Source organism: Symphodus melops (assembly GCF_947650265.1).
Source record: "Symphodus melops genome assembly, chromosome: 8".
Taxonomy (NCBI): domain Eukaryota; kingdom Metazoa; phylum Chordata; class Actinopteri; order Labriformes; family Labridae; genus Symphodus; species Symphodus melops.
This window is the reverse complement of record NC_136698.1, coordinates 13,591,694-13,612,274: the sequence shown is the minus strand read 5'-3', so window position 1 is coordinate 13,612,274 and position 20,581 is coordinate 13,591,694. Positions and strand designations below refer to the sequence as shown.

General features: G+C 40.8%; 3 protein-coding genes across 4 annotated transcripts in view; 2 read left to right on the top strand and 1 right to left on the bottom strand.

Moving 5' to 3' along the window:
• The window catches only part of agbl4 (AGBL carboxypeptidase 4), a 252,937-nt gene extending 251,075 nt beyond the window's left edge, over positions 1-1,862 (top strand). Inside the window, exons 12-13 of the mRNA XM_079350574.1 lie at positions 1,125-1,218; positions 1,363-1,862. Of these exons, the coding sequence (XP_079206700.1) occupies positions 1,125-1,218; positions 1,363-1,468 (200 nt within the window). The 3' untranslated portion in view covers positions 1,469-1,862. The remainder of the gene's footprint in view (positions 1-1,124; positions 1,219-1,362) is intronic.
• Positions 1,863-2,165: 303 nt separating this feature from the next.
• On the top strand, positions 2,166-12,871 carry spata6 (spermatogenesis associated 6). 2 transcript variants are annotated; one of them, XM_079350592.1, is made up of 12 exons: positions 2,166-2,316; positions 2,650-2,787; positions 3,193-3,241; positions 3,368-3,409; positions 3,521-3,645; positions 5,055-5,135; positions 8,046-8,483; positions 9,666-9,765; positions 10,040-10,080; positions 10,512-10,675; positions 11,285-11,358; positions 12,681-12,871. In XM_079350592.1, exons 1-11 carry the CDS (start codon positions 2,227-2,229, stop codon positions 11,319-11,321), a joined length of 1,305 nt encoding a protein of 434 aa, XP_079206718.1. In that variant the 5' UTR covers positions 2,166-2,226; the 3' UTR covers positions 11,322-11,358; positions 12,681-12,871. The 2 variants fall into 2 exon arrangements, with proteins under 2 accessions (XP_079206718.1, XP_079206717.1); XM_079350591.1 differs by lacking the exon at positions 11,285-11,358.
• Positions 12,872-14,442: 1,571 nt separating this feature from the next.
• Positions 14,443-20,409, bottom strand: dnttip2 (deoxynucleotidyltransferase, terminal, interacting protein 2). The gene is made up of 7 exons (XM_079350572.1): positions 20,288-20,409; positions 17,443-19,463; positions 16,559-16,697; positions 16,260-16,355; positions 15,957-16,121; positions 15,667-15,776; positions 14,443-14,889 (listed from the first exon to the last, which is right to left on the bottom strand). The coding sequence occupies exons 1-7, from the start codon at positions 20,360-20,362 to the stop codon at positions 14,790-14,792; spliced, it is 2,706 nt and encodes a 901-aa protein (XP_079206698.1). The 5' UTR covers positions 20,363-20,409; the 3' UTR covers positions 14,443-14,789.
• Positions 20,410-20,581: the final 172 nt, after the last annotated feature.

Genomic DNA, 20,581 nt, shown 5'->3' with positions numbered 1-20,581 from the left:
TGTGACAGATTGATAGCCGAGCACATGTCAGACCATATCTGAGTATCAACAAGGTAATGACAAGGGAAAGTGATGTATTATATCTATGTCTTGCTCCATCATGCTGCAGTTTGGTAAAGAATGAAGAAAGCGAAACATCAATGCCTCCAGACAGAGAGAAACCTCTGTGTTTTGGTTTGCTTCGCGTTGGAATCTATCAAACAGTATGTATGTGCAATCTGTGAAGATGTAGACTGATGAAAAAAGAACAAGCATATGCCTTTCAGGTTTTATTGATGGATTGGCAGCTGATATTGCTGGATTTTTCACTGCACTCGCCTCAGTGACTAGATGAGATTTAATTCTGCTCTTGCAACACTGTTCTTATTTATCTGTATTTACTATATCCTCTCTTGGTGATTGGGAACATTGTAGCATTCTTCGGTTTTCCACTCGTTCATTATCTGAACCTGATTGTCATCATTACTTGGTCTGCTACCCTAATGATTGCCAGCATAGCAACAGCACTCAGACGCTCAGCTGTTTTATAAAAGCAGTGAAGTTATTGATAGTGTCCCTAAGTGAGGGACAATTGGGCAGGGAGATTATATGCACTCACCTTTGAATTTAAATAGGGTCTTGGTGTAGGCCTATAAGTAATTGCGTCTGTGAGATTCATACCAGCATCATGAATTTAGCTGATGTGAGAGAAATGCATGTTTTAGCCTCACTTAAATCGGGAACGGAACTTGTTGGACCTTGAGGATTTGCACTGCTGATTTCTGGTGGCTTGTCCCCCATGGGTATCTAATGTGCAGCAGACAGCGTGTTTTTCATGGACTGGGGGTGAGGAGTGTTGATGTTGATATAAACAGCTGCCCTTGAGGAGCAGTTACAACAAACCGAACAGTTCAGTATCCTGTAAAACCAAAATAATGAGCTGAAAATGTTAAGATGCTCTTTTGAATGGAGACATGCCGAGTGAGGAATTTGCAATTTTTGAGATTTAAGTCACAGTGTGATGGGAGGGCTCTGCAACTCTTCATAGGGGTCCCTGTCAACATTAAAGCCACTGATCTAAAGAATGTTTTGACCAAATCTCTTTTGACTCATTAAAAAGACTTTCAGCTTTAACTTTTCCTCAGACATGAAACTGGGAAGGAATGTGGCTCGCACCTTCCTAGATTACTACAAACTCAATAACCTTATCAGGGACAGCAGGCCGACTCACATCCAAAGGTAATGTGGCATGAGAATATTCATATATTTTAAAAGGAAATCAATAACCCTATATTTTCACTTCTGTGTTTTCCTTAAAGGCAAATTAAATTTTGTCATACCATACTATCTCAGGTATTCATATTAACATGCTATTGTGTCCAGTTCCGAGGTGAAGTCCCAAACAGATGACAGTAACGGAAAGGAAGATGGTGTTGGAAGAGACGCAGCAGACAGAGAGATGGAGAAGTGCCAGAGTGTCAGGCACTAGACAGACGGGCAGATGGATCCAGACTGAGCATGTATAAAACACGGAGCACTGTAGCAGGAGGATCCTTCACACTTCATTGCCTTTAAAGCTCCACATCTCTGCGGCTATAAAGACTTATTTTCACAGATTTGTAACAGTGGGACGACTGGGACTGGAAGGACTAACTTCGGAACAAGTTTTCTCCTGGGTTATTTGACTATAAACTATGAAATGTGTGTGACTGTAAAAATTGGACTGTTGAATTCCAAGGAAAGATCATTTATATCTGAGGCCTTCATTCAGCAGCTCTTTATTATTTAAGCAGTTGTAAATAATAGCATGCTTACCCTACATTTAATACTGCTTTACGTTGATTTTTTTTGGTGATACTTTATCATTAAATACTTCACTTCGACCCATAACTGTGTCTCTCTTTTAGCAATACGATGAATGACAGCTTTAATACGTAAATGCATTTCTATGTTTGTATTTTTTGTATGTAATCTGAAGATCTCTCTGTTTTTACGGGGTTTTTTATCTCTATTTTTGTTGTTGACTAATGCTTATTTTTAGGACTCAAATGCAGACCTGTAGACCTTTAAGCTAAGATTTGGGACAAAACAAAAGAGGCAGATCTATCTGTGATCATCAGCTCAAATCTGTGAGCGTGCGTAAAGAGAGAGCTTTTGATTGGCTACGCCTCGGTCACGTGTCTAAACATCCGCTTTGTAACTGTTGCTGTTATGCAGCTATGACAACGGGCTGCGAAAGTCGGATGAATGGCTTCAATGAAGAAAAAGAGGCAGGTTTCCTCATCTAAAGTGCACGAGAAGTCTCTGACATGTACCGTATACCTGGACATTCATAGAGTAAGTCCTTTTCTACAGAACGCTCAAGCTGACCTGGCAAAGTAGCAATCTTACAAATAGCCAGCTTCACATCCTCTTCTCTCGGCAGACATTTGCTGACGCTTCCTGTCGAGGGGCGACGTCAACGTCAACGGCTCAAACTACCGTGATAAATTATAGAACCAGAACTAACGCAGATTTTAATATATTTAACTTAATTTTTGTGAATATCATTGAAATCCAGTGGATCTTCACGATCTATCCTTTTGGTCTATTTTTAAATACAAATACAAGTTTAATTCGTCTTGTCACAGCAGTATTAAGTATTACCATATTAATATTGTTTGTATGCAGGTGACTTGTCCAGGTGTGCTCCTTTCTAAAAAGAAAGATCTCTACCTCAGTGTGTGTATCATGGGCCAGTACAGGAAGACTCCCTGTTTGCTACCCGTGTTTCCTCTGATCTTTCGCCACAAAATGATATTTTTCAAGGTGAGAGTGGGTTTATGTTAAATGAATAAACTGCATCATTTAATCATCAAACAGAATAATCACATCACTTTTTTTCTTTCAGATTGAGCTAAAGATCAAGCCTAGTGTAATCCTTCTAATAACTTTTGTAATATACTATTATGGATGTTGAAGACATCCATTGGCCAGTTGCTCTGTTTTCATCTCTTTTGAATTATTGCAAATTTGGTGAAATGCAGGCATTTACTGGCTTATTTTAGAGCTTAAGTTTTCAACCTAGCAAACCTTTGATTTTAACGTTACTGCCTCAACTCCTGGTAAAAAGGCCTTCTTTTCCCTTGAGAGAATGGCAGAGACGGATACAGGCTGTCTGTCTAGTCTTGTTGTAAGTATTGATTGGCGTTTGTCTATACTCTGTTTAACCAGACTTTCCCTGGCGTTGTTGACCCTGCTGATGTTGCTGACCTCCTGGAAGGTAAACAGCCATCTGAGATTTGCTTGTTCATCTTTTAGAGCTAACTATAACTATTCAAGCTTCTAGTCTATTAGCTGTGACGCTAATCATTAGCTCACTGTGTCTTTGTGCTTGCCTTCCTCTTAGCTGACACAACATCTTTTGAGTTGATTCAGTTGGTGCCTCCAGGTAGGAGTGGTGTGGTGGGCATGTGACGTTATTACGCTGCAAAAACATGACATCTGAATAGGATTTTTGTGTACGTTTGTTTTCTGTTTACTGTCTTTGTCTGTTTTTAAGAGGGTGAAATCCTTGCTACGATGGAGGAGAGCACGAGAGAGTTCTTGTACCCCGAATCTGTACTGAGCTCCAGAGAAGGAGCTGCAGAGAGAGAGATACTGATGAAGAGATCCTCCTTCTTCCCTGTAGGCTATTTTTCATTTATCCATTATATGTATCGTAGTCCTCTATCCAAAATCAGCACAGGTTAGGTATCACTGAATTTTATCAATCACATATCTGTTTAGCTTATCATTTTGAATTTCAATCATGTAGTTTGTTTTTTTTCTTCTTTGACACAAAGTCTTACTTACTTTCTTACTACAGTAAGTACCATTGTGGAATGACATTTTTAGATCCTGACCCAACGTGAGTCTATATTCAGCCAATTTATAAGATTCAGCAAACTGAATCAGAAGGCAGCTGTCCCGTCTTTCGGACAAAACCAAATTAGGGAATGATGCGCATGTAACCATAATGGATACTCTTATCCAAATACAATATGCAACATTTTTCAAGTGCAAAAAATGAACATGATAAAAATGTGATAACTATGCATAAATAAAACTGTAACTGTAGCACAGCCATTGAGGTCTTAACCAACTTAATACTCATCTTAGAGAACTCCCAAAGTGAACAGTGCTTTCAAGTCTGAGCAAATTTGATAAACAACCTCACTTTTCAAATTTACAAAGTTTGAAAAGTAAGGCAATTATTGCAAACAGCATTTTTTTATAGCGATAATGTGTATATACATTTTTTTTATTTCTTGCTTGCAAATACTGTATACCTAAGCTGCTCCACACGGTGTGATTTGTTAAAGGAGCGATGTTAGCAGCTGATTTTAAAATGTTCACATAGCACAGTGACCAAACACTGAGCTGACATGTGATCCAGCTGGACTGGCACCAATATTACGCCTGTCACTCTCAGACTGGAGACAGAAGATTGTTGCCCTCTCAAAGTGAGTCTCCTTGTTGTCACTGTGGCTCACCTGCCTGTGCACATGACAGGCAGGTACACTACCAAAATAAACCAGTTTAAAGCAGTTTTCTTTGACTCAAATGAAGTGATGTGTTCAGAAAAAGTAGCATTTTTCCCAAAAGAGCTGTCAACAGCATTTGCATTGCAAACTGAAAAGAGAACCTTTTTCAACATTTGTCTTACTCCTCTTATATCATCACTTTCTTTCTCGACCTCCTTCTCCTCTTCCTTTCATTCCTTCATCTCCCAGTGGCTTTCTATCCCCCCTTTCTCCTCAAGGGCACTAACTGGCATATTGAAATGTCTTTAAACAGCAGTCCCCCTCACCGTTGTTTTTATGTGTTTGTGTTTGAGGCCTACATAGCAATTTAGATGTCTCTCTCCAAATGCCATATTATTTAAACATCACTGGAGCCTTATTCTTTTCTGCAATTTGTTTTCCTCAAGCCAGGCGTAGATTGAAGATTTGTGGTTGTAAATTGGTGTTCCAAGCAGTGCTGTTATCTGTCCCTTCGCCTTCATCTCCCTGTTAAAGGTGTTGTGTTTGGTCCCATTGTCACTCTTCCTCCAGGGAATCGCCCCCAGAGTGGAGTTTACCACCACATCAGTCATCGAGGAGAGTAATGGGAGAGACAACTGTCCTGCCTCACCTGTAAGTGTGTCCTTATTTTTAACATTTCATAGCTCTGTGCATCACCACCAACGCGTTATAAGGATCATTTCCTTTATGTACGTATCTTTACGTCAGGTTTAAAGTAAAGCTGCAATCATAGGTTCATTAAACATTTATAACACTATACAGATGCATGCTCACTAAGGTGAATAGTTCATCTCTATTGGGCTCTAATGAGTGGTATCGCTCATCATCAGAGGTGTCTGTTTCCACCATATATACCCACATGTTATAGTTGCCATGGCTACGGCATCTATCTATCCATTCTGGTGTTTCAAGGGTATCTCTCCTCTCCTTGTGAATGTAATTACAGGAAATCAGATCAGTGACGCTGATAGTGGGGCTCTTCTCACATCTCTAACTAGCTAGGAGTTTTTACACAATTGTTTTTGTGACGAAACCAGTCACTCAGCCGTTCTTCTTTCTTTTTTGCAATGACTATCCCAGATGAGGGTCACCTGTATCTCTGACACTGTGTCCTCATGGGTTTTAACACTTTCTCTTTGTCTCTCTGGGGTTTTTTTTTTACACGTATGGACACTCCCAAGTTTTGTTCCATGACGTGTTCCCATTCAGTCTTGTAGTTTTCAATTTAGAGCTGATTTGATTAATCAGAAGGAAGTAAATGCCTTCAAATGTCTGTTTGGACAAATTAAAATAGAATAAAAAGAAAACATCTGGGTCTAACTCCTGAGCTAGACTCCTGAGCAAGGGATGGTAGCGTTTGTTTTGATTTGTAATTTAAACAGCTAATCAATAATAGACTGCAAATGATATTGCAAAGTTATGGATAATGGATACATTGAACCTGCACCTGCATGATCTGTGAGGTGTAAGGTTGTCAAAATGTTCTATGCTCTGATACTTTTTAATACCACATGTTTAAAAACCATACAATCTATGTTTTTGATGAATAAGATAAATAAATAATATCAATATATATCAATAAAACTGGAAACAAACCAGTCAAATATCCGATCAAGTTCCAAACAAAGACTTCCACTATCAAAAAACATGGAGCCTGTTTTGTGGCAACATTGTAACGTTTAGACAGTGTGCAGGAGTTGTGTTTTAATGTGGGGACATTAAAAACAATCAATGTCTTATTGTTAAGTGGCGAGGATTTTATTTTTGTTCTTGTGGTATGAGAACAGGTATCAGTGTCATTTGATATTTAGTAATCATATCTCCATTTATAGTTCAGGTATTAGGACGAACACGCTAAGGTGTGTGTATCAAGCCAATTTCAGCAGATGTACTGTGAGGGTAGAACCTGATTCTGGACAGAAAGAAGATTAAATAAAATAAAGGAAGAGATCTTTTCCAACCAGTCCTTTTTGTAACATGTGATCCATCACACAGTGGTTGGCATGTTTTGCCACAAACAATATCATGCATTTCCCAGGTGTGGTAACCTAAGCTGAGCCATTTGTTTAAATGGGATGTCATTGACAGGCAAGCAGATTGTCAGAGTGTTCTCCCGGCCCCTCGGGGAGATGTGTGGATCACAGCACTGCTGTGGCTGTCAGAGAGTTGAATTTCTCAATTTTCTTTATCCTAATGGCTCCTCAGCATAGGCATTCTCCTCACTGTCTGCCCACCCAGCTGACAAACCCTGTCCTGGTGTCATAAAGGTTCAGAGTGAAACCAATCCCACAAAAAACTCTAAAAAATGGTGCAATGGAGTGCATGGTTTAAAACCATGGTCACAGGTCTTTAATTTTTTTTCCATGACAGCATAGTGGATCTTTTTTTTAATCATTTGATAAAATAAACTGAATCACAGCCTCCAGCATCATATTATTATATTTGTTTTTCAGTATGCTTTTATGTTGTCCTTTGTATGCTATGCTCAAAGTGCAGGTGATTAGAATCAGGTGTGAATAAAGCAAACTAGTCTGTGGGAGTTTATCTGTTTCATATTTTGAATTTGATTAACTGAATCTGGACATCATTAACTCAGAATAAGTAGTGGAACTTAAAATACATTCAGCGCTGTCTCCAGTTGGAAAGTGCATTAGATGTTTACTTGCTTTGCCAGTAGCTGCCTGAGTAGCTGAGTCAGACAAAATGGTGTAGATGGGTCCTTACAAAATCAGTACACTCTTATTTTAATTATTGTTTATCAGCATCCCTTTAACAGCACACGAATGATGGCAATAGCAGCTGATCAAATCAGAACCTTTCACTGCTCTGTTGGCGACAGGGAAACAGACTGACTCTGTCGTCCAGAGACGAACAGACAGAAGAGCTGAGAGAAGTCAGAGATGGTGGTAGATGTGTGGGTGGGAGAACATACTTAATTCCATTAAATGAGACCATTTGCAAATGGCAGCCAAAATGAGGATTTAGTCGTCACTTAGGTTCCTTTAAAAATAGTTTAAATGTTGTGTGATCTCCCTTGTTAGCATTTAGATAATCTTTGTTTTACAGCCAGGTAATGCCTCTTCATCATATTAGAGTGGAGACGGCCATCAAATGCAATTAACATTTTATCTTAACGTATTTATCCCCGCTTGGCATTACCTGCAGGAAGGGGGTTATTGCATCTGAGCACGAGGTTAGTGGCCATTAGAGTTATTGAAGTCATTATGCGGGGGTGGTCTCCATGGCAGTGCTGACTGAAAGAGCTGCTGTTGTTGTAACACTTAAGCTGAATGATTTAGCTAATGGTTAAGTCCTCGGAGAGAAACGTCTTCGTCGAGAGTGAGAGCAGCTGCCTTAATGGGCAAAACAGCTGACGCTTGTGTTAAGAAAAAACAGTCTGTGGAGAAATCTAAACTGCTGAGACGAATGTTATTTCAACTCAGAATGGAGACTGGTGAGACATGTTAGAGCAACATACCAATTAATTCTTCCTTTCTCATATACTTTACTCCTGCTCTCTAGGTGTGCCTTTCTCCATTGAGGTCATCTTTAACCTCATCAAAAGAAGGATCAGTGAAGAAGTCTTCTTCGTTGAGAGTGCATTTTTCTAAGACAGATGACGCAACCTGTGTCTCTTCCAAATGTGGGAAGGAAGAGCTTAATGTTGACTCCAGATATCCAGACTCTGCAGCTCTCTCCACATCCAGACGCTCCCCATCTTCAAAATCACCCAGCTGCAATCCCCAGAATAAGACGAAGGAGAGAAAACAGGCCTCTCCTAGAGTTTCTGTGGACTCTGGCTACCAGCTGCCGACAGTTTCCTCAAGGACGCGAGCGTTGTCCCCTTACACCCACCGCAAGATGTGCCAGCTTTCAGAGGACGCCCGGCAGAGGCTCAGCCATCTCCAGCTGGGGCCTCACCACTTCAGGAAGGAGACGGAAAGCCAGCAGCCTTTCTTGGTTTGTTACGCCCCTTAAAGGCAGATGACAAAAAAAAACAAAAAAAAGTGCTATGATGGTTTGTTTAATGCTGATTAAACACGTGTTCAGTGGACAGGGGTTACAAAATTAATGGGATCCTGAATAGATGTAGTTCAATCCTCAGTGGGAGCTTCCCAAATTTTAGCATCATCTAGCGGGCAGATTAAGTGGAGGGTTATAATAAGAGCGCGGTGTTAATCTCTTTACCTGAGCCGTTAATGGATTTTGACGTCATGAAAGTATTTCACGATGTGTGCATGTAATATGGCCTATTATCCTCTTTTAGGGGCCCGAGTGTGCTTTAATAGCACACATGCTGGATGTAGGCTGGCACACAGTTATTTGTTAACACTTTAATTAGGACTGTATCATTGGTGTAAGAGATTAGTGTATAAAAGGGAGGGATTTTCTGATCACACAGCTCTCGGGAATAAAACACTTGATGGACAAGAACAGCACAGCCTCTGGTTTTGAGCCCCTCGCTCTCTCTCTGCTCCCCAATGCATTTCTACTTCTTCTTCATCAAACCTAATCCTGAGGTATGAATATCAGAATCCAGCAGCATGTGGTTATTAAAAGAAATGATTAGGTTCACACTTGTTTGTATTTGTCACACACATGAATGGAATCTGCTGGAATACAACAGGCGTTTTATTAGAGAGAGGAGCATGTTTTTCCCCTCGCTGGTTTTCCCAGGGGAATCTTCTGTCGACAATTAACCCTAGTAATTGAGAGTCAAGCTGCAATTAACAAATAGATACCTAATGAAGTAGCTTAGCCCCATGGTGAATGCATTATCAGTGTGGGCTTCAGAGCCTTAACTCCCTGTTTGTTTGTGAAGAGGAAACTCATCCCTGTACAAACCCAAACAATTTTCTTTTTTATATTGACACAATATAGCAGACAAAACATTAGTCTGTTTTTGTCATGGCATTTCCAACATGTAATTGGCAGACTGGGTAATAGGTGTGTCAGTACCAGGATTTTGTTTTAATGTGAGGAAAATAAAACTGCTCTCTAAAGGCTTGAGTGCAAAATCCACCTCACTGTGCATGTGTTTACGGTGTAGATGAACTGTTTCAAACTAGCGTGTGCCGTATTATTTACAACATTTGTAATGTTTTGACAGCAGACTCTTTTTCCTGCTGTGTCTTATGGCAGGTGCCTCGCTGCAGCAGCGCCTCGTGGATGGGAACTCCTCCTTCCTCTCAGAGCGGAAGCATGAATCGACAGTCTGTCAGCTGCACAGCGGATCACACAGGTTGGCCTAAACACTCACATTCAAAAAGTCAAACATTCTGATGCACACCTAAAGCTGCGCTGTACATCTACTCCTGTGCTGAAGAAAGATTGTTGTATTTCAGCTCATTGTTAGGATATCAGCAAAGGATGATAACCTTGCTGTTGTTTTTCTTTTCGTAATATTAAACAAAAACTGTAAACAACCTTTCATATTCAGAAATGTGTTTAACCTCTGTACATCTGTGTTAGTTTTTAGGTTTTGTGAAACATCCTGCTTGTCTTTGTTGTTGTAGATTCTTCTCTCCTGGGGAGTTACAGACCAAAAACAAACAGAGTAAGTCTCATAGCATTTTATCCAGAGCTATGCTTTGGCAGAAAGGAATGGTCACTTACGACGTTAGTTTCTCTCCAGTCATTGCCCCCTGTCTCGCTGTATCATCATATGATCATAATCATAGTCAAAAACACATATTTATACCATAAACTTACACAAAAATAAAAAGGTCTTCTGAATAGCTTCTGATGAACCACTTCATGAGATCTAACTTTCATGCTCATTTGTCCTTCAGTTCCTGAATATTGTTGACAGCTATACCAAGCTAAACCTTATAAATTGGTACTTTTGGTTCTTTTTAGTTTCACTGAATTGACAGTGAGATTTTTTTCTCTTGTTTTATTTCAGTTTGTTTGACAAAGCTCAAAGATGAACAATACCATACCATTGCATGAGCCTAGTGCTTAGAACTTTCTTGTGACTTCTTGCAGGATAATTCAGGTTCAGTCAGAGTCCACTCATCTCCAAGGACACAGTTTAGACTTGAAACCCAGACTGGAAGCCCAAAAGTTCTATGTGCTGCCTTATCTAAGTCCACCCCGACGACGTCAGAGCCCAGAAGTCCCCCGAATCTCAGCCACTCCCTCAGGGAAAGGTAACATCTGATGATAATGCAACCGTAAATATGAAAAAGGCTTTTGATTGATTATCCTCAGACTGTGTTTAATTAACCTCAGTAACTTCCTGCAGTGAATGGTGTTTTATCAAATAGCGAGAATAAAGGGCCAGTGGTAATGTGCATGTTTGTTTAAAGCTTTCCATTGTAGAAAAATGTTTATTCAGATGGAAATCAGTAAAATGCTCCAATGATCTCTTCGAAGTTTGTTTTCTGGCCAGTATAAAAAAAAGGAGAAAAACATTGAAGCCCTTTTGTCGCCGTGTTTGTCTTGAATTTCTTCTGATCCATCATTGGTGTTTGTTCTAAAGATCTTCAAAGTATCAGAGGCCCCTGTATGCGTTTCCAATTACGGTATACGGCAAATATGTGGCAGTCCCAAGAGACGTTAGTCATACGCTGCCGCTGCTACATGTGCGAGTGTGTCTCGCCTAATCTTTAATTTTGATCACTCTTGACAGGCAGGATGAATTCTCCTCCGATCCTTAAATTATGGAAGCTGATGTCTTGTCATGTTTGTTCATTATGGAGAGGGGAGGCAGAGAGCAGAGAAAACAACGAGGAAAATGGTATTGATTTGTGTTTCAGCTCGAGTCTGATGCATTTGACCCGATGCACACTTTAATACATTCAGAGAGACCTTGTCATCGATCATGGCAGCTGTGAGTTAAACACACCGAGGGGACCGATGTTCTGTTTTGTTTGTTTGTTTGTCTCCGCTCTCCTTTCCCCTTCCCCCCACAGCTCAGTCCATAAGTAAACATTAAAATCAATAGACAATCTGAACTGCAAAGTAAATGGTAGGAAATGAATGATACTTTTCTCTCAATTGAAAACGCGGCAGGAGTTGCAGGGCGGGAGATTAGAGCGACTCTTTGTAGATTCCCTGCGGCAGGCAGAGGGGCACGTCTTACCACGAATCTTTGATCTATAAAGAAAATGACAGATGTCAGTGGCAGCGTTTGCTCCCTAAGCCCTGAAGTCTCAGTCTATTCATGTCTCTGGATGATTTGTCCTTGATGACTTTTTGAAGCAGGTAGCAAGTTTATCAGATTACAGATGAAAAGCTTCCATTCCCGCACTGTGAGACAGCAGCCAGTCAGACAGACGGTCATCACCCCGCAAATCCCAACAAATAGACGAGGATGAGAAGCAGTACTGCCGTTTATTACTGTTCACTTGTGTCTGTCTGTCAGAGCACTTTCATTTCAGAACTTTCTGTGGACAAGTTACACACACTGTGCTGCATAAATGTCCTATTTAAATGCACATCTGATGCTGCTGCTCGTAAAATAACATCCTTGTTTTTTTTTCCAATGAAAGACTGAATGTAAAAGAACCAACACTAATCCTGTCGATGGAGGAAACACTGTAATGTGTTTGAAAATAGTCAGTTTAACAAAGAGTGCTGAAAGTTTGTGTCAAGCAGATGTTACGATAGTTTCAGCTTTGCGTTCACATCTTGTGTGATGTTACAGCACAGACTAGTGGACAAAAGGCACGTCTGTCAGAGCATCTGTCTGAAACACATGCGCTGTGAGGACACGTTCAGAGCGAGTTCATACATCATTTTAATTCATTGTAAGTCAAGTAAGAATGCTCTCTTGTACCAGATTTATTCACTGTTCCCTCTCATTGTCACTTTATGTTGTTTCCTGGAGTGTTGATGGGTCATTGTGTTTAAAGATGTCCTCTTGGGTCTGGGAAATTATATCCGTCCGTCACGGACATTATTTGTTGTCATTTGTAGACCAAAGTTGTGCCAGATTCCTACATCTGTTGCAAATTCGACCAAAGATTTTCATCTTTAGTAGATTGGTTGAGTGGTTCCAGTCATCAGGTTAGAAATCAAAGGATTCATTGATGAGGCAAATATGAATAATAACCACAGTGGCCACTGTTTTTTTTTTATGAATAAAATGTTTTGTGCCAGACCATATTAAGTAAGGTATCATTCTTAATGTCCCCTTTTTGTTTTCTACAGGCTCTCAACCAGCCAGCTCAGTCCGTCCTACTGGGAGATCCACAGCCGGGTCCAAAGGATCTTACAGACACACAAAACTACCAGGGACCAACAAGTTATGTTTGACCTTTGACCTCAACTGATCTGCCAACACGGTGACGAGACAAACAACTGAGATTCCAATACAAAGTTTGTTTTACTGTTGAACCATGTATTCCAGCAATGGCGTTAACTTTAAAAAACAGGCACGGGCATTTACACTCCCTGTGCTTTAGGATCAGATACACACACTCACACATTAACCCTCTTAACCTTGTCATTTAAAAATTCAGTGAGCCAAACCAAATCTCACATGTATCTTCATTTGATGTTCGTTTATTTGAATCTCAAACCATCCTAGGCACCTTCTGAGCTGCGCTTGTCGTTGTAGTAACTCTTTGAAAAGGCGGAGAATTTGTTGGGGTTATGCTCAAAAGCAAAATAGCGCTGCTTTCCTCCCACCCGTCAGCTGGGCTGTTTTTTCACCCAGCCCTTTTGGTGAAACCAAACAGAGACGTTCTAATTTCTGTAAAGCTGTGTGTGAAATTGGCTCGAGTACAAAGAAGCTACATTGTGTGTGTGTGTGTGTGTGTGTGTGTGTGTGAGAGAGAGAGAGAGAGAGTGAGAGAGAGAGAGTGAGAGTAGGCGACACGATGGATGTAAGCTGCAGCTGTTAAGGGCTCATCTCTCACAACACAAAAGAGAGACAAGAAGGTAGCCAAGAGCCACCGATGGGAGCCAGCAGCTAAAAGCGACTGAAGAGATTTAAGAGAGAAGGGAACAAAAGGAATACTGAATCAAAGAGTAAAAGACACAAAGCATGAAGCTTTAAAATAATCATTCACAGCCAGTGTTACACTGTCATGTCTAAAATGTCTTGAACATTATCAAGCAGACTGTATGAAGGTTGTATGTGCTCATTGCAGGTTACCTGCTCTTTGTAATGAATTGAATCTGGTAATGTTTCTTCTACCAGGAGCTCAGTTAAATATTCATCAATGCGTAAAGTCAAATGCAGTGATGTTTAGCACTTTATGAGCTCATAGTATTCTGAAGGACGCTAATTATAAAACTTAAGTATATTATACAGATGGCTGAATCACAAATGTGCAGTCAGTACCAAATCATGTTAAACTTCATGATATTCCCGTTTGTCTTTGACTTATAGTGACCATGTTTAGTCAATCAGAGGAGTCCGATTGTGCTGCTCACTCAAAGGGTTACATTGGAAATGTTGGTTTTCCCAGTGATTCAAATTGTGCCTCCTCTGACTGCTTAGTTTATCAAATTATATATCCGATTTAACATCATTGCAACTTCATTGAACTATTTCTAACCCACGTTTTTTACTTTTTATTTGTAAAGGGACCCCGTACGATAATAAACAAATGTTGCCATTTGATGTATTGCACCAGAGCTAGCTTAGAGCTAGTTCACATCTGCAGTCCTTCACTTTATGTTGTCACTTTGTAAATTCATGTATTAACTAATATCAAAATGTATTCTATATAAAGACAGTATTACATTATTTCCCGCTTGAATTTCCCTTGGGATCAATAAAGTATCCATCTATCATCTAAATATCCTTCCAACTGTGGTTGCCTTGAAATTTAAAGTATAATTGTGACCGGGTACATATTTCGGTTTAGGATATAAATGATGACCTTGTGGCTTCCTTGTCCCACAGGACAGTTTGTATCACAATGTGATGAGTTCATTCGTGGATATCGTTGACAAAAATCAATTCAAGTGAAAAGAACATAGTTTATTGTTCAGATGATGAATGTGTTTGTAGAATGACTATGATTATTGACTATGATCAACATGTTGTAAAGCACAGGCCCATTTGATTAAAAATCCAGCTTGGTTATAAAGTTATATTGTTCTGTTGTTTTTGGTAACAGTACAAAGTTACAACAGTCTCCTTATTTACCATATTTATAAAGTTGTGATGTTATGTACTCTTGTGGTCAAACTAAAAAAGTTTTGCTTAAATCTTCAATAACAATACGCCTCCGGCTGAATCAGTGGATCTTAAATCAGTATTTCTATTGAAAGCCACTCAGAGTGAGTGTTCATCACATCACGTCTTCACTTTGACTTCTTATGGAATTTGTTCTTCTTGTGCCTCCTGCCACCTCCTTGTGCTGCTTTCTCCGCCACAATGTCCTGGAACTTCTTTTTGTTTTTGCTGAAAGAGAACAAGAGAGGATATTTACTCAATCTACTTTTTTTTTTTTAAGTCAGACAAAGATGCCAAACAGCTCCTCTTTCCAATTTCCATCAAGTATAGAGTATCTTTATATCTGGTTGTTTCAAATACAGTATATACATTTTAGATTTTGTCACATGTTTCCTTTAGTTAGTATCAAATATAACGATTGTCACATTAAAAGTTGATCATTGATACTGCAGTTTTTTGATTGCTGTTATAGACGCGATAATAAAACATTTCAAAGACATGGCAGCAGACACTGACACCCAGCAGGCTAAGAAAAAGTCTCTTCTTCTCCTGCCTCTGTGGCATATCACTTAACATTTGTACTGTACATTCAGTATTTTAGTCTATCTTTTAAAAAGTAGTAGCAGTAACTAAAAATGTCTGCAATTGTGGCAGATGACCTAAAAATCCACCACAAGCCTTTATCCCACATTAGGCAGGCACTGCTAGACAACCTGAAGCCTGGTGTTTATTCCTCTGCTCAGAATGGACAGTTCACTCCTGTCTGCATTTTCTTAAATACTTCTTTATAAAAGTTCAAAGCCATAGTCACAGCACTCTAGTGTGCACCTTAACAACCTTACAGATAAATATTAATCATGTCATCAGAAAAAAGTTAGGAAGAATTTCCCGTCTTTGCAGTCACTGAAAAACTAATACAAGTTGTGAGCCTGCTTAATCTGTGTGGTTCTTGATAAACGGGATTTATTGTTTATGGTTTCTGTCTTTGTTTCCATTTTAACTTACTGCCTGAAGTCAGCGTCAGCCATCAGCTCCTCAACCATTGTCCTCTTCCTTGCCTTCTTTGGAATCCGGGAATGATAAAAGTCTACTGGATTGTCCACCACTGTACCAACCTGTATCACACACACACACCAATTTAAATGTCAAGCTGGGCTTCCTAAAATTATCAATAAGTATCATTGCTACAAGTTTAACAGACTATGTATAAAACTCACTACTTCAAACTGCATAACCACATATAACATACTTATTGTTCAGTTTTATAGAGAGGCTGAATCATATTTTTAAGTGACCTGAAAATATTTGGGAAAGCCGTCCCTGTCGTTCTTCTTGTAGAACCTCTTTGGGTCCATGGAGCCTCTCATCTTCAGGACATTCAGGTCTCGTTTGAGCTCCGGAGTGATCTCTGGGGCTTTCATGTTAAACCAACTGTCTCCTGTTGATTTCTCCCTCTCAACCTGGGAAAAGCACAAATATCCAATTATTACAATCATTGCAGAAGCTTTGAAAGTAGCTGGAATAAAAAGTGCTGAGAGACGACATCATAGCAGATACAAATCCTGACTCATGATAGTGGTGACATAGACAACACTTACTCTGTGTTTTAACTTTAAGGCTTGTTTAGATTCACTATATGGAGGCACTGCATCCTTCTTTTCAAAGTCCGGTCCAATCACACTCTTCTTCATCACCTGTGGAAGTTAACAAAATAAAAAACTCAATCACACCTCAGAGATAAGAGGCCAAAGTCAAAAAGAATGGGAGAGAAGTGGAGGAGCGGAACATCATCTCAGGTGTTATCGGATTTACTTTTCCTTGCATAACTAATTCAGTTCATTATTAATTCTGCAATCACATAACACTTTGAAAAGGGATAAATCGATCCCTCATTTACCTCATCTTGGATCTTCTTTCCCTTGAATTTATTCAGCGAATTGGAGACGGGTTTGGATTTGCTGCCATCAAAATTGATGTATAAACCCCCGAGGTCCTTCACTCTGATGCCGGGGTCAATGCGGCTCGACAATTCTTTTCTGAAACAAACAGGCACGAGAAAAAAAGAGTGATGAGTTGAGTTTTGCCCCCGCTGAACTCAAACAGCGCTCCACTGGTTTTTACGAAAAGCCCCTTACCATCCCCATGAAGTCTTTAGATCAGAGCGGAGCCTCAAGAGAGTCCCTGAGATGTGGTACTGCATGTGGACTAAGTCATGTTTGGGCAGAGTCAGGACATCTGTTTCCTCATTTCTACTCCTTATGCTGAGCTAAGCTGCATGTGTGTATAAGAGCTCTGATTTGGAATTTATAAGACTGATACACATATTTGAATCTGTTTTATGGCCATGTATAGCATGGTGGAAATGTGCACGACTATGAAGATAGACCTTTTTGTAAGTGGATCTTGCAGATTTCCTTACACAAGGGTACACAAACGGTTACTTCTTAAACAAAAACTTAATAAAAAGTTGACATTATACATTGTCAATGTCACCCAATTCAAGTGTAGACTGCCGTCTTTTCAATGTAGCAGAGACAACTCAGAGTTCTCTAAATGTGGAGTTAAAGCGCATTCTGATGGAAAAACTGTCAAACTGTGATTTCTAAATTTTCAATATTATACATCTTGCTAATTTAGTTTTAATAATATAAAAATATTCAGATAATGCTTTAACTGTAAAGGCTCGTGCTTGGTATCATATGACTGATGTGTCAGTTTGGCTTTCGAGGGTTTTCCTCAGTGAACAAACCCATGTTAGGCTGGCTCCTCTCATATACTTACATCTGATGATTCCTACTTGAGAAGAGGATCATCGCATCTTCGTCATCGTCATCCCCTTCCTCATCCACAAACTCCTCATCTTGCTCCTCCTGCTTTGCCCCCGCTCCCTTCGTGGCTTTCTCCTCTTCATCCTTTGTCGGCCCTTCTTTAAAGTAGACTTCGCCAGCCTCCTCTCCGGGCCGCGTGTCAATCATGAACAGTCCCTCGACGGATGCACCTGCAGCGTCAGAGCTTTTTGAAGGTCCAACTCTCTCCTCGGAGCTGCACTTCAAATCCTCCTCTTCAGAGCTCTTCTCCTCCTCGTCCTCCTCTTCAGCAGACTCATCTTCATCCTCGCTGCTCTCTAACAGGCTAATTACTTTTTTTTTCTGGACTGTGACATCGTTTGGTTTTTGTTCAGGAACGGAGTCCACCGTGATCGTGTGCTGCTCGTTGGATGTCACCTGAATTATTTCAACCTCACTGGAGTCAACCACCTGCTGATCATCTCTGTTCAATGTGCTGACTTCCATTTCCTCCTTCTCCTCCCTGGACCTCGTTTCTAACTCGACAGGCTGGTCTCCAGCCTCGTCTGCCTGTGATGACTGGTTGTGCACATCTGCTGCTTTATCTTTATCTTCTGTCCCCTCCGTGATCTCTCGAGTCCTCTCATCTAATGTTACTGTAACTGAGGGCTCTAACTGCTCTGATGGTGGATTTATTTGCTCTCCTGTTTCCATTTCCGAGTTGTCCTCGTGCTTACTCTCAGCACACGGCTCCTCCTGCTGGTGTCCAAAAGTCACTGCAGGTTTACAAACAGGTTCTTCTAGTAAGAGGGAGCCTTCTTCTGGAATTACTTGTACTTTCGCCTCCACTCTAGCTACATCTGCCACCTCTGATGTCAGATCAGCACTCACACCTTCCTTCTCTTCCAGTGTTTGGGCACTATCCTCCTCCAACAGTGTCTGGTCTCCATCCTCAGCAATCACGGTACTTTCTAACATAGACCCACTAAATGAAGTGTCCTCCGCGGCTGGCTCAGCAGTTTTTTCTGGAACAATACTGAGATCCTTGATGGAGTGCCTGGAGGACAGGGCGCCTCTGCTGCTGCTACCTGAGCCTGTGCGGCTGCTGCAGGGGGTTCCTCGGCTGCGTGTGGTGCAGGGGCTGCCCAGTGGCTCAGAGTCCGAGTCAACAATTTTCGGCCCGGGCTTTCCCCGTCTGCGAGTCGTCATATTGTGAGAAGACCCGGACTCAAAACCCTCTGAGTCACAAGAGGGGGGCTCACTAACATCAGAGGCCTTCCCTCTGGCTAAACGAGTCCTCGGAGTTCTGAGCGCTGGGGAGGGAGAACTTCCTGAGGCTTCATCTAGGTGAATGGGTATGCAACCGGTCTGCCTTCTTGATCTGCGGGTGGTGGATTTAGAGACTTCTGAGACGCTGGACGTACAGCTTTCTGCATCTGAGAGCTCTGAGTCTTCGGTTTGTTTAGCAAATGACCTTGAGCGAGTCTTTCTCTGACTTCTGGTGATTTTCTGGGATTCAGACACTACGACGCTGCCGGACTCTGATCCCAGAACCACGTCGACATTACCGTCTCCCACTTTCATCTGATCTGGGTCAGTCCTTGACGTTTTTCTTCTTGTGCTGCGGCGGACGCTTTGTCCAGCTTTTAATGCAGACGCAGCTGAAGAACACGACTCCACCTCAGATATATCCTCGTCCTCTTGACTTACTGTACGCGGCGCTCTCATCCTTAGCCTCGTGCGAGTCAGAGGAAGTTCAGAATCGGACACAGCAGAGCAGCAGGACTCCACCTCTGACTGGTCTGCTTCATGGACAGAACCCACCGGTGTGCACGGCTGATCTGGACTGTGGAGTCGGGATGCTCTGGAGCATCTTTTCATCAAAGATGTAGGTGGAGATGCCTGGGGTTCACCCTCATATTTTTCAAGACGGCTGCTGGTTTCCACCAGGGCATTGTGGGTAGGGCTGTCTGCTTGTTTAACAGTACTTCTGGTTCTTCTACTTGTAGGAGTGGCCTATGAGGCAGAAATTCAAAAAAAATAAAAATAAAATCAAAGTAACCCTTGCTCTTCAGCTAGTTTAACCTCTAAGGATAAGTGCCTTTTGATTTTGTTTTGTGATCTCGCCATCAACAAATCCACAAAACAATAAAGAATGTATTAATCTCTCACGACAATCTCTTATGAAAGACTTTTCATTTTAAACGGTGACAATAACAAACATCAGTTTATTCTTTACACAAAAAAATAATTAAGATAAGTTAGACAGTCAGCAGTAGTTTTTCCTAATGAATATTGGAATGTTTTATAATAAGGTGCAAACACCGTCTGTGGTCAAATGTAACCCAGGGGAAACATGTCGTTTGTGCTTGCTGTCTGTGGTAAAGTTAACGCGATATCAGACTCAGGATACTCAGATGAAATCTGTTTTTACGTAAATTATAAACAGTATCACAAAGCCTGTCATAATCTGTAAAGATAGAATTGTGACATTTAGTTGTCTAAGGATGTCTGCTATCTGTGATAAGGCTCCAGCTGATTGTTTGATGCAGTTTGTAGGTCTTACGTCCCAATATCAAAGTGTAAAGATGGTTAAAGATGACGTCAGAGTCACGTAAGATAACTGTGTCGTTTCTGTTTAACATTACACATTCTTTCATTCACATCGACGAAGTGTGCACAGACAGACTGTGAAGAGCCACGGCGTGCCCACGTGAAGTTTGAGCAGCTTCACGGGCCAGATAATAGACACGGCACGTGCTCCATTCAACTCGGATTTAACCTTCAAATGATTGTTTATGATTTACAAGTGTAAATAAAACATCTTTTTTCAAACGAACCTGGACGTCAGATGACGTGTTAGTAGTTGTTTTAGTTGGGGAGCACACGCGCACCCCTCTCCTGGTGGCCACCATCTTGGATAACTGGTCACTTAGTTACTTCCGGTGTGAAGGATAGACTCGACTAATCAATAAGCGGATAAAGGCTGATAAGACGATCGCAGAGCTGTTGCTACTCATTACAAAAAGAGGACTTTGGTTGATAGAGGGACTCATCTCATCCGCTAAAGTAAAAACAAACATACCACAGTTTAAATAATGTTTTACAAAAAATATTAACAGTACAAATAATAA